This window comes from Mytilus trossulus, unplaced genomic scaffold, assembly GCF_036588685.1.
Source record: "Mytilus trossulus isolate FHL-02 unplaced genomic scaffold, PNRI_Mtr1.1.1.hap1 h1tg000024l__unscaffolded, whole genome shotgun sequence".
Lineage (NCBI taxonomy): Eukaryota > Metazoa > Mollusca > Bivalvia > Mytilida > Mytilidae > Mytilus > Mytilus trossulus.
In genome coordinates, this window is record NW_026963290.1 from 7,883,983 (window position 1) to 7,898,715 (window position 14,733).

Consider the following 14,733-nt stretch of genomic DNA (forward strand, 5'->3'; position numbering starts at 1 on the left):
ATAACAGATGAAAAGAAACTGTCTTACTTCACATTTCAAAGAGGCAGTTTTATCCAAACAAATGTTTAATTTTAATAAAATGTTGACTGATTTCATAGCTTTTATGAGCTGGAGATTGTATGTCTAACAATCACATCAATTTTTCATTGGTGCCTAAAATAAAGAAATGTGGTCTCCCTGACTTAACCATGTTTACTCATGTGGTAGTATGGCAAATGACGTGATATGGGGGATAAGTTTAACTGTACAATATGTAGCAAGTAAGTATCAGTAATGTGTGAATATTTAATCTGGTGTTCATTACATGTATTGGAAGACATCAAGAACCTTGCCATCTGTAAGTCCAATGATCCTATAAACACCGATCTGAGTGTATGTCACATCTTACAAGGCAGGTCTCGTATTCTAAATTGCATTCCAAATTCCTGATAATTAACCATGTTACAGCAGATTTCAGTCAGTATGTAGCTAATGGTAATATCTTTGGTTAGCTTGCTTGTTAGCTGAACCGTGAAGTCATTGTTAGGTAAGGTATACTACCCTCCTTTTAAAGTAGCTTAGTCCTACAGAGAGATAGATTGGTTATCTGTTGGGCTAGTCTACTATTAAAGGAGGGTAGTTTACCTAACCTAACAATGACTTCACTGTTCAGCTAACAAGCAAGCTAAATAAAGATATTACCATTAGCTACAAACTGACTAAAATCTGCTGTAACCCATAGCCACTGACTGAGAATATAACTTATTTATTGGAAGAGATCAAGAACCTTGCCATCTGTAAGTCAGAGAATCCTATAAACAACAATCAGAGTGTATGTGACATGTTTAAAGGCAGGTCTCTAATTATAAATGGCATTTCAAATCCTGTTCATTAACCATGTTACCCCATAACCACTGACAGAGAACATATGATATATATCTTATTTATTGGAAGAGATCTAGAACCTTGCCATCAGTAAGTTCAAGGATCCTTGAAACACCTATCTGAGTGTATGTGACATATCACAAGGCAGGTCTCTAATTCAAAATGGCATTCCAAATTCCTGTTCATTAACCATGTACATGTTAACCCACTGACAGAGAACATATCTAATTTATTACTTTGTACTCATCCTGATAATCAAGGAGATATTTGCCACTGACAGAGATCTAATTTATTACTTTGTACTCATCCTGATAATCAAGGAGATATTTGCCACTTGATATTAAGCAAACAAAAATCAATCAATTTCTTCCCTCACATTTTTGTATGAAGGACATTACATGGATAATCTATGATCATGATCAAGTTTTATGGCCATCAAATCAAGTGCAACTATCGACAAATGCTCCCAAATGGATCTTTTGTTTATTTTTTCCACAAAGGATTAAATGCTTCAAATTATATACATTTGTAGCACATGTCATGTGCTAGTCATCATGTACACTCAAAATTGGATAAAAAAAATTAAAAATCGAAATCTCAGAGAAAAAAGGCTAATACTCCTCAAATTTCTACATGAAACAATTAACCTTTTTAAATCAATTACTTGTTATATTTCAGGCAATGTTTTTTTATCCAAATGAGTTTTGTGCTTAGAATTTTCCTTGCATACACTTTATATTTGATTTCAAATACAGAGTGCCACTGATTTCAGTTTTCTCTACACAAATAACATTAAGCATCCTGGTACACAGGGAATTTTGAAAGTATAGAATCACATCTTTAAATAAATCTATCAGAAAATCATTTCAGACAGCATGACATTCGAAGTAAAATAGAGATAGCACTTTTTAACAAGTTAGAGAAACAAATTTAAACCAATAAGTATAACTTAAGTTTAGATTATTTTTCTTGCTTTAATACTGAACAAGAATCGAATATGTCCAAAGTACATGGACGCCCCACTCGCATAATCATTGATTGGACTTAAACTTCATCAAAAACTACCTTGACCAAAACTTTAACCTGAAACTCACACTTTCATTTTCTATGTTCAGTGGACCATGAAATTGGGGTCAAAAGTCTAATTAGGCTTTAAAATTAGAAAGATCAAATCATAAGAAACATGTGTACTAAGTTTCAAGTTGATTGGACTTCAGCTTCATCAAAAGCGACCTTGACCAAAACTTTAACCTGAAGTGGGACGAACGGATGAACGTACGCACAGACCAGAAAACATAATGCCCCTCTTCTATCGTAGGTGGGGCATAAAAATAGCAAGTAGAGATTCTATTGCCAATAAGATAATTTTCCAGACCAAATGACATGTTTGCCTGCCCAATCTAAAATATTTTTTATGATATTACATTACTACTTATATACATATACATGAATTAGCAAATAAGAACACCAGAGAAGCAATTTACACATACAGTGTCAGTGTATATAACTAACTTTTAAATAAAAGAGCATAAGCCTCTGTAAAGTGTAAAGATATGTAATTTGTATAAATTTACACTTTTAGACAAAAAGTATGTGTTAATCACTCTACCTATAGACCATCAGCACGATGAACATGTAAATACTAAGGTCTTGTCATTTAAAACCAGACAACAAATGTGACACCAAATTCTCATCTACATTTTAACTGATGCTTGGAAGGGGCTTTAAACCTAATTGTACAAGTTTTGATAAAATCATATACTATTAGATATATATAAATGCATATATTCTCTGAACTAAAAAATGATTCAAAGTACACATTACAAATGTATTATTGTGTTTTAAAACAACAGGCACTCTGGTTTGAATGATTGCATCATACATATAAAGACGTTTTTGGAACAGTATAACATTTGTTTAACATTGAAGCAGCACCCATTGTCTTGATACAAAACCAAACAGGTTACAAGAAATCATTGAGAAGAACCTGTTACAATGTACCAAAATTTAAAGCTGGTCTTGATGAATTTGCAACAAGAAAACAATTTAATAAATTAACTGGTAATCAAACCATGCAATAAGTTTAACAGATTTGTTATTCACATGACACATTTACTATTAAAGTCATTGACTCTAAATTATGAAAATCCTTTTGCATGACCAGTAAATTGAGATACATAACATGCTGCAGTTGGTTTATTGAGAGGATGAAAACATGAAATAGTTAACAATTGATGCAGTGACCTATTAAAGTCACATGACCCAATTAGAAGGATGTATAACCTACTTAACATTTCTTCGACTTGATCATAGCAACATTATGATGTTTAAATTGCTTTACATGTTATGACCTCCATGTTGAGTTCTCAATCTAATTCATTTTAAAATTTGTACTCTAATTACATGTATCACAAAGTCTATGTCCTAATTACTACCTCTACTGTATTCCTGTTACAGCAGCCTGTATAAACCATGTTAACAACAGTTTTAATATATCAGTGTTTCTAACAATTGCAGCTATACAGAATATAGGTCTGTCAGTTGTCTGCACAATTTCTCAATTAGTAAAAAAAAAAATTGTGTAAAATCTCAATAATTAGGAGCAGAAAAGGGGTCTTCAGAAGGGAAAATTAGAGCCAGGATACTTCTGGCCCACGAAACCTTGCCTTAAATTCTTACAACAGTATAAGAAGATGTAGAGTTGTTATTTATAAAAATATAACATTGACCCAACCAGTTTTCTCCCCAGAATTTTCAAATAGCACCATGGAAATTAACATAGCACTGGTTTTCCAAAATATACAGAAAGATATGTGCCACTATAAATTCTATTATAAAATCATCCAAAATACATGTAACACCATGGTAGAAAATATAGCACCAGGGTGACACAGTGCCTTATATTTAAGGCCCTTACAGTAACAGTGACCCAACAATAACACAGAGCAATAGTACAGTGATGTATTTGTGGGATCAATATATATATATAGTTTACCTGATAATCGGATGCATTTATATATGTAGTTTACCTGATAGAGTCTGATGATGTGTGGATGTTTCAACATTTTCATAATTTGTATTTCTCTGTAAATTTTTTTCATGTTATCATCGTCAAGCTGTGTTTTATCTATTATCTTAATGGCAACCTGCAAAGAAAACACAGCTACATTATATTTGTATACAGATACATATGCTTATTCAATTTTCATGATTTTCAAGATCAAATCAAACAACTGCAAAAAGAAAGTTTTGTGTAAGCCAATCATAATCATGTTAAATGCCTGTTTAACATAGTTTTAACTTATTGTTACAATAAATAAGCCATTATATGTCATGTGGCAATACAGCTTACTTGTATGACACTTGATGAGTACATTGTAGAAATAATCTTTTAGTTATAATTTCTATTTAGTTAAAATTTCTTTTGTCTTTTTCCTGAAGCTTTGCAGATGACATTCCAAAACTTGTAAAAAAATAATTTGTATAAGTGACAACCGATCTCATCTGGCATATATTTATTTTCTTACTACATGTACATGTACTATTTCTGGGGAAATAATTGATTGATGATTTATTCTTGGTTGCTTTACGTCCAGTGGCAAATATTTCTTTCATGTTATAGGATGAAAACAGGTTAATACAGGCCTATATGTCATGTAGGTCAGAAAGGATGATGGTTTGGGATATTTGGACTGACACTGGAAAATGAGGATATATTGGATATAAAGGCAATCTTAAATTACAAATTAAATGATTAAAAAAAAAAATGTAGATGCTTAATCATGTGTCAAGAATCTGAAGTTGTTATACACAGAAATGGATGCGGAAAACAGATGTGGTAGCAGATCAATGATTTTACAGCCAGCGTCATAGGCCTTCAGAAGACTTGTAGTTTCTTCCACCAAAAACAATTGACCATATTTCTATCCACAGTCACCCTTTTGAGTGTAAGGGTTGGTGTATATTGTCAATGGCAAAGGGGAGGGTTTGGCACCCACAAACATGTTTTACCCTGCCACATTCTGTAGGTGTCTGTCCCAAGTTAAGAGCCTGTTTCTCAGTGGGTGTCTGTCCCAAGTTAAGAGCCTGTTTTTCAGTGGCTGTCATTTGTTGCTGTGTTATTTGGATCTTGTGAAGAGTTGTCTCATTAGCAATCATATCGTATCTCCTTTTTATTTGTTGTGTAGATACAAAAGTATGCACATTAATATCCTGTTTAGCCAATAGATATTTGAATTCCTTTGGTCTAATTTGCTTGGAATCTGAATAAATCTGCTGGTCAATTTACTCAGCCCATTGGGGTCCAGTTTTCTTTGGACAACTGAACATGAAGATCTAAATGTACATGCATGTACTGCAGTGATCACTACATGTACACTAATCAGTAATGCACTTTAAGCAGCTGTTTTTTAACGATATATATCTTTATGCTGTCAAACCTAAATTAGGTAAAAACCAGTTGCTCCGCAGGGTGCAGCTTTATACGACCACAGAGTTTGAACCCTGAACATTGGGGCAAGTATGGACACAACATTCAAGCTTGATACAGCTCTGAATTTGGATTGTGATTAAATAGTTGACACAACACAGGTTTCTGACACACAATGAATGTGGTCAAAGAACTTAATCTTAAAACTTTAAATTTGACATTACTTTTAATGGTCCAATATCCAAAATCTAAAAACATGGTTAGATTCAGCGACAGCATATAAAAGAACCCCAAGAATTCAATTTTTGATGCAATCAAATAAAGTTCAAATTTTGACCCTAGACCTCAATGTGGACCAATTTGATACCCAGGCCCAAACATCAAAAATCTAAATACATTGTTAGATTAAGCATATATCAAAGAAACCCATATATACAATTTTTGTTGAAATAAAACAAAGATTAATTTTGGACCCCAATTAGACTAACTTGAAAACTGGGCCTATAATCAAAAATCTAAAACACATGTTTAGATTCAGGGTAAAAGATAATAATATTAGGTAGATTTTTTTTACCATAAACTATCATTTGGTACTAAAAAATATTCAGATTGAGAAAACAATACCCCCTCCCCCTTGTTACATCATTCCCTAAACTTGTGAATGGTCAACATATTTTGATTATAAAGGAAAATAGCCTATCATAATAAAATTTAATAGTTTCCATTCAAATTAATATGACAAATGTCTCTGTCCTCTTCATACTGCAAAAAATGAGACTACAACATGAACAATTGTTTCAGTTGTCAATCATAAGTAAACAAATTCTGTCTCGGCCCCATGGCATGAGGGTTGTCGACCTTTTTAGATTTTGAAGTCTTCGGCCTCTGGTTATCAAATATGTAATATCTTTGTTGTACTCTATAGAGTTTTCCTCATAAATGTTAGACTTAATATCCATCTTAAAATTCACCAAATGACACTTAACAACGCATCAAAACGTGTGTATATGAACCTTCTCCAATGACTGAGCAGTGATGTTATTCTAACTGTTTTATGTGTATCAATATATTGTTTACTGAGTAACGCCATATCTTACCTTTGTTTTAGTATACATATGAGTAGCCAATTTGACGACGGCAAAATTTCCTTTTCCAATGGTTCTATCAATTTCGTAACATCCTATTCTAACGATTCCCCCGTGGGGTTGCGACTTTCCCTTCACCGTCGCCATTTTGTTTACAATATAGATCCACGCATGCGTTAAGTCTCCAAAAAGCAATACACAACGAACTACTACGGTTGAGTACACCCCACTGACACACATTCAACACAAGTAGGTCAATCGAAACATTAGCGACGAACTGTGGTTAAGAGTACATATTGAAATAAAAATTGAACTACATAATCTAATTTTTAAAATAACAGAGACATTTATAGTGTGTCTGAAAAGAATTTGAATATAATTGACAAACAGAAGAAAGTGTGGACCCACACAGATGTCTTATTTAACGAGATCGAATTCATGTGTAGGTATTAGACCAATATATAAGGGTGGATCAGGGACTTTGGGCACCCCATTATTCTTTATTATTTGGATTTTTTTTCTTTTCAACAGTCCAAAGGCCTTTTTATCTAATCTGTTAATCCCATCCTTTACCCCAATAGATAACAGGGCTTGAAACTTATATTGTTTTCAATATCTGGCACTGTTCATTTGAAAAAAAAATATGTAAATTTCTGTGTTAGGGGCACATTTAATTCCTATAAGAACTGCTTATTTATTTCTAATATAAAACATATATATATATGACATTAAAGATGAGTGGTTGTATGGTGTCTATATCATTGAGCAGTTTTACTTCCACAATCTTATATAAAATGGTTATTCTGATTTCCAACTTAGTTGGAGGAATCTAATTTTCAACTCAAGTTCCTCAAATCTTTTAACTTAGAAGATGCAAAAAAAACACATCCTGGCAGCTTGCAATCAATTTATTTTTACATGGTTGGATAGAGGAATTTGAAAAGGGTGGTGTAGAAGAGAGACGAAAGATAACAAAGCGTCTTTCAAACTCAATAGTCGAAAATAAACTGACAATTCCATGGCTAAAAATGAAAAAAGACCAACAGACAAACAATAGTACACAAAACACAACATGGAAAACTAAAGACTGAGCAACACGAACCCGTAGTGTGTACTTTTATCTTATTATTTTAGCATGGAATCATTATTATTTTTTTTATTAAAACTGTATATCCAGCATCCAAATATAAAATTACCTATATATACTGTTGAAAAAGACAAAGATACGGAATTTAGCTTGTTTTTGCTCATTGTTGAAGGCCGTACGGTGACCTATAGTTGTTAATTTCTGTGTCATTTTGGTTTTTTTTTATGTCTTAGACCAAATAAAATATACTGATTACAGAAACTTTGGATAACACTGTCCAAAAAAACAGTTATCTTGTAATTACAGAATATCCATTATTTTAAAAGTTAAAGAATCATGAGCGAAAAAATTAAAGAATACAGAAATGAAGTTGACTGTACCGCCCATCAATACCCTTATACATGATTGTCTAGTGACCTGCTGAAACCGTACCGCCCATCAGTACCTTTATACATGATTGTCTAGTGGCCTGTACCGCCCATCAATACCTTTATACATGATTGTCTAGTGGCCTGTACCGCCCATCAATACCTTTATACATGATTGTCTAGTGGCCTGTACCGCCCATCAATACCTTTATACATGATTGTCTAGTGGCCTGTACCGCCCATCAATACCTTTATACATGATTGTCTAGTGGCCTGTACCGCCCATCAATACCTTTATACATGATTGTCTAGTGGCCTGAACCGCCCATCAATACCTTTATACATGATTGTCTAGTGGCCTGTTCCGCCCATCAATACCTTTATACATGATTGTCTAGTGGCCTGTACCGCCCATCAATACCTTTATACATGATTGTCTAGTGGCCTGTACCGCCCATCAATACCTTTATACATGATTGTATAGTGGCCTGTACCGCCCATCAATACCCTTATACATGATTGTCTAGTGACCTGCTGAAACCGTACCGCCCATCAATACCCTTATAAATGATTGTCTAGTCGCCTGCTGAAGCCGTACCGGCCATCAATACCCTTATACATAATTGTCTAGTGGCCTGCTGAAGCTGTACCGCCCATCAATACCCTTATACATGATTGTCTAGTTGCCTGCTAAAGCCCACATCAATCCTTTAAATTAACTTATTCTACAAGGTTACCAACTCAACAATGTCAAATAACTGCGAGTACCCTATCTGTTCCTAGTGTCTTTTTGTTGTCGGGATGTACAAGTACCCGCGGCCAAGTCTACTTGTATTTTTGTCCATCTGATGAGTTCAGCCTTTTTCAACTGAACTTTATAGTTCGTTCTTATGTTGTACGGTATTCCACTGCCCAAGGTTAGGGGAGGGTTGGGATTCCGCTAACATGTTTAACCCCGCCACATTATGTATGAGCCTGTCCAAAGTCAGGAGCCTTTAATTCAGTGGTTGTCGTCTGTTTGTGTGTTACATATTTGTTTTTCGTTCTTTTTTTTTTATATAAATAAGGCCGTTAGTTTTCTCGTTTGAACTGTTTTACATTTTAATATCTGGGCCTTTTATAGCTTGTTTTTGCTCATTGTTGAAGGCCGTACGGTGACCTATAGTTGTTAATTTCTGTGTCATTTTGGTCTCTTGCGGACAGTTGTCGCATTGGCAATCGACGAAAAGATATACAAAATTACACAAAATACAACACAGAAAACCAAAGACCAAGCAACACGAACCCCACAAAATACAACATAGAAAACCAAAGACCAAGCAACACGAACCCCACAAAATACAACATAGAAAACCAAAGGCCAAGCAACACGAACCCCACAAAATACAACATAGAAAACCAAAGGCCAAGCAACACGAACCCCACAAAATACAACATAGAAAACCAAAGGCCAAGCAACACGAACCCCACAAAATACAACATAGAAAACCAAAGACAAAGCAACACGAACCCCACAAAATACAACATAGAAAACCAAAGACAAAGCAACACGAACCCCACAAAATACAACATAGAAAACCAAAGACAAAGCAACACGAACCCCACAAAATACAACATAGAAAACCAAAGACAAAGCAACACGAACCCCACAAAATACAACATAGAAAACCAAAGACCAAGCAACACGAACCCCACAAAAAAACCGAAGATGATGTTTTGTACTCCCGATGAGTAGCAGATCCTGCTCACAATGTCATCACGTTCAAACCCAGTTAAGATCATATAAGGTACTAATTAATTAGATAGACCCTTCGTGTATCATTTTAAACTAACATGTGGGTCAAACTTATTACCCTCAAACGCTTAACAAACCTTTAATAAAATTGAGAATGGAAATGGGGAATGGGTAAATGGGAAATGGGGAATTAAACAGACTTATTAAGAAGGGATATAGTTACGATACTGTTGTCAGGTCATTAAAGATTGCATATTTTGGTTTTAATATTGATTTACTTATAGGGTTTTTGCATCGGAACTAAACACACATATTTAAATCTCCATGGGAACAAAATGTGCAACTGATAAATATACAATGTAACTGTAAAAAATCATTGAACTACAATTAAGTAGTGATACCTCTTAAATTAACCTAAGGGTAATCACAAACTTTAACAAATTATCTCAAATACCACTTCCATCAAAACGTTTAGTAGTACAAAACCTGACAAAAGATGACACAATGTCACCACTGATGTCAATATGTTTAGGTAATACAAAATCTGACAAAAGATGGGCAAGATGTCAACACTGCTGTCAATATGTTTAGGTTATACAAAACCTGGCAAAAGATGGACTTGATGTCACCACTGCTGTCAATACGTTTAGGTAATACAAAACGGACAAAAGATGGGCAAGATGTCAATATGTTTAGGTAGTACAAAACCTGACAAAAGATGAACAAGTTGTCATCACTGCCTTCAACTTGTTATACTTTTAGGTATTACAAAACCTGACAAAAGATGGGCAATATGTCAATGCTGCTGTCAATACGTTTAGGTAATTCAAAGTTGATAAAAGATGGGCAAGATGTCACCACGGCTGTCAATATGTTTAGGTTATACAAAACATGACAAAAAGATGGACAATATGTCACCACTGCTGTTAATACGTTTAGGTAAAACAAAATCTGACAAAAGATGAACAAATTGTCACCACTGCTGTCAATACGTTCAGGTAATTAAAAACCTGAAAAAATGATGGGCAAGATGTCACCACTGATGTCAATATGTTTAGGTTATACATAATCTGACAAAAGATGGGCAAGATGTCACCACTGATGTCAATATGTTTAGGTTATACATAATCTGACAAATGATGGGCAAGATGTCACAACTGCTGTCAATAAGTTTAGGTAATACAAAATCTGACAAATGATGGGCAAGATGTCACCACTGCTGTCAATACGTTTGGGTAATAAATCAAAGTGCTGTAAGCACTGTAGGCAGTTAACCAAAAACCAAGGCAAACATAATTATGAAAACTGTGGCAATGTTGCTTCAACTTTTTTAAAGATTTAAAAGAACAAACATTTTGTACATTTATGTTCATTTAATGAATTAATCATTAAGGCAAATAATTCATATTTTATCAAGGTTTTCAATAGCAACGCGCATGACCACGTTGATGGCAATTGTACGTATTAGTTGACTGTTAGTAGTTCAATTTGACTTTAGTACGAGCTTGTAAAAGTATGAATGGACTTGCTTCCCTGGAAAGAAAACTGAGTTTGTGTTGTACAGTACAAAAGTTATGAGACACAAATCAGACAAATGTTTACTGCTACAGGGATCAATGGTGAGGTCTGACTGACCTGTCCATAGTAAATGTAAATGACTCCCACCTTCACCCCAAGTCCATGATGTCTAAGTTTGGAATACAATGACAGGTGTTAGGGTCTAGCAAAGTGATATGCATATGTGTGGCCTATGAGATTGACCTTGTATGTCATTCAATCTTATTTTGAAATGACAAACAGGAATGAATATGGTTTAGGCGATGGTATCTCAATCTTTTACAAGTTCTCAAAACACACACAAGAGGTTGTGGGGGACCCTAGGGACTACCCCTATTTTTCATTTGATTTTTTATATTGTCCCATATATGAATATATATGGTTTATTGGTGGGGATCTCGGCCGTTAACAAGTTTTCAAACAGACTGAGGGGTGGGGGGCCCCAGTGACTTCCCCTATATTTCATTTCATTTGTTATATTGTCCAATACATGAATATATATGGTCGAGGGGTGGGGATCTCATCTGTTTCTAAGTTATCAAACTGGAGTGGGTAGGGTGACCCTAAGGACTCTCCCTATATTTCATTTGATTAGTTCTCATACATGAATATATATGGTTTAATTTAAAGGTGGGGATCTCGACTGTTTCCAATTTCTCAATCAGGTGACTGCAGGGACTCCCCCTATATTTCATTTAATTTAGAGTTGTGGATCCCAACTGTTTCAAAGTTCTTCAACATGAGGGGTAGGGTGACAACAGGGACTTCTCCTATATTTCATTTGATTTGTTATATAGTCTTATACATGAGTATATATGGTTAAAGGGTGATGTTCTCGAATGTTTCCAAGTTCTCAAACAGGAGGGTGTACAGTGGCCATAGGGACCACCTTATAAGTCATTTAATTTGTAATATTGTCCCATACATAAATATACATATTATTTAAGATTGTGGATCTCGACCATTATAAATTCTCAAACAGAAAGGGGTAGAGTGGCCCCACGAACTCCACCTATATTTCATATGATTTGTTATATTGTCCCATACATGAATATATATGGTTTAGGGGTGGGGATCTTGACCGTTACCACGTTTTGGTCATTTTTGTGTTTTGTGGATAGTTGTCTCATTGGCAATCATACCACATCTTTTTTTAATATAAGAAACTTCCAGCTATTTTAAAGGACCTATCAAAATTGAGAAGAAAAAAAACACCCCTTGAAATTGCAGTAATATGTTTAACTTGAAAAGCATTTAACATGCATAACAAAACATTTATCACTGATAAAAAAAAATTATGCTGTTACCAGGAACATATATATTGTCGGATAAACTGTTCCCAGCTGTCACAATGTATTGGATTTTCACATAAAAATTGGTGTACAAAATATTTTCTGCTTCTTTTTTCTTTTACATATGTCTTTTTGTATCAATTCTAGTGTTTATATTTATTTACCATGCATAGAAGTATTTTGCCACCTGTCTGGATTTTTTTAGTTGATAGCCAAATCCGGTATTACCCTTATCCGCTTCCGGAATCGGATCCGATATTGTAATCTCGCGGCAGCCATTTTTGTTTCAATGTTGTTTTTGACAGATATTGAGATACGATTTTACTCGGATTTACACATTATTTATCGGCAATTTTATGTATAAAGCTAGCGGTTAAACAAATTAAACATCGCTGTCATGAATATTAACCGCTAATTTGAACCCCTGCGTCCAAATTGAAAAGATGCGGAAAATTCCTCTTTTTTTAAATTCAAAATTGCCGCCAACAGCGTGATCAGTTGAACTTAAATACGTAGTTGACTACGTATTGACGACAAACAATATTTCTACGACTTTTGCAATTTGGGAAATCTTAACTACTTGTATTTAGAGATTTTCGTCGATTAGATATTTCAACATTTGTTCTTTGACATCTTAGCCGAAAGCTCAGGGGATAATAAACTACAAGATGATTCCTAGTGTGCTCTACTTCCTATGTGGAACTTCAAAACTTTTGGGAAAATCGACGATCATTTAAGGTTTTTCTGGTCATATTTTTTGTAATCCAGAATGAAAAGTATAAAAAAACTGCCCAATAAGTTACAAATAATATAGAAGCCAACTAGATGATAACAATGGCACGTATTTCAGCATTTATTGGGTAGCACACAAATCCAGGGTGCTCGCATAAGGCAGCTTAACTGCCTAAAAACTTGACAAATGATGGGCAAGATGTCAACACTAATACGTTTAGGTAAAACAAAAGATGACAAAAGATGAACAAGTTGTCACCACTGCTGTCAATACGTTTAGGTAATACAAAAGATGGACAAGTTGTCACCACTGCTGTTAATACGTTTAGGTAGTACAAAACCTGAGAAAAGATGAACAAGTTGTCACCACTGCTGTTAAAAAGCTTCGGTAGTACAAAAACTGACAAAAGATGAACAAGTTGTCACCACTGCTGTTAATACGTTTAGGTAGTACAAAACCTGACAAAAGATGAAAAAGTTGTCACCACTGCTGTCAATGCGTTTAGGTAATACAAAGCCTGACAAATGATGGGCAAGATGTCACCACTTCTGTTAATACGTTTAGATAAAACAAAATCTGACAAAAGATGAACAAGTTGTCACCACTGCTGTCAATACATTTGGATAATTAAAAACCTGACAAAAAATGGGCAAGATGTCACCACTAATGTCAATATGTTTAGGTAATACAAAACCTGACAAAAGATGACAAGATGTCACCACTGCTGTCAATACGTTTAGGTCAAACAAAACCTGACAAAAGATGGGCAAGATGTCACCACTAATGTCAATATGTTTAGGTAATACAAAACCTGACAAAAGATGACAAGATGTCACCACTGCTGTCAATACGTTTAGGTAATACAAAACGGACAAAAGATGGGCAAGATGTCAACACGTTTAGGTAATACAAAACCTGAAAAAAGATGGGCAAGATGTCAACACGGCTGTCAATATGTTTAGGTTTAGGTAAAACAAAACCTGACAAAAGATGACAAGATGTCACCACTGCTGTCAATACGTTTAGGTCAAACAAAACCTGACAAAAGATGGGCAAGATGTCACCACTAATGTCAATATGTTTAGGTAATACAAAACCTGACAAAAGATGACAAGATGTCACCACTGCTGTCAATACGTTTAGGTCAAACAAAACCTGACAAAAGATGGGCAAGATGTCACCACTAATGTCAATATGTTTAGGTAATACAAAACCTGACAAAAGATGACAAGATGTCACCACTGCTGTCAATACGTTTAGGTAATACAAAACGGACAAAAGATGGGCAAGATGTCAACACGTTTAGGTAATACAAAACCTGAAAAAAGATGGGCAAGATGTCAACACGGCTGTCAATATGTTTAGGTTTAGGTAAAACAAAACCGGACAAAAGATGGGCAAGATGTCTCCACTGCTGTCAATATGTTTAGGTATACAAAACCTGACAAAAGACGAGCAATATGTCACCACTGCTGTTAATACGTTTAGGTTTAGGTATACAAAACCTGACAAAAGATGGGCAAGATGTCTCCACTGCTGTCAATACGTTTAGGTAATACAAAACGGACAAAAGATGGGCAAGA

The 14,733-nt window shown here is 34.7% G+C and overlaps 1 protein-coding gene across 3 annotated transcripts in view; it reads right to left on the reverse strand.

Moving 5' to 3' along the window:
* The window catches only part of LOC134698944 (serine/threonine-protein kinase SIK3-like), a 48,583-nt gene extending 42,058 nt beyond the window's left edge, over positions 1-6,525 (reverse strand). For all 3 annotated transcript variants that reach the window (XM_063560626.1, XM_063560625.1, XM_063560627.1), the window contains exons 1-2: positions 6,391-6,525; positions 3,894-4,010 (exon numbers count right to left, since the gene is read on the reverse strand). In XM_063560626.1, coding sequence (XP_063416696.1) covers positions 3,894-4,010; positions 6,391-6,525 — 252 coding nt within the window. The remainder of the gene's footprint in view (positions 1-3,893; positions 4,011-6,390) is intronic.
* Between the last annotated feature and the right edge of the window lie 8,208 nt (positions 6,526-14,733).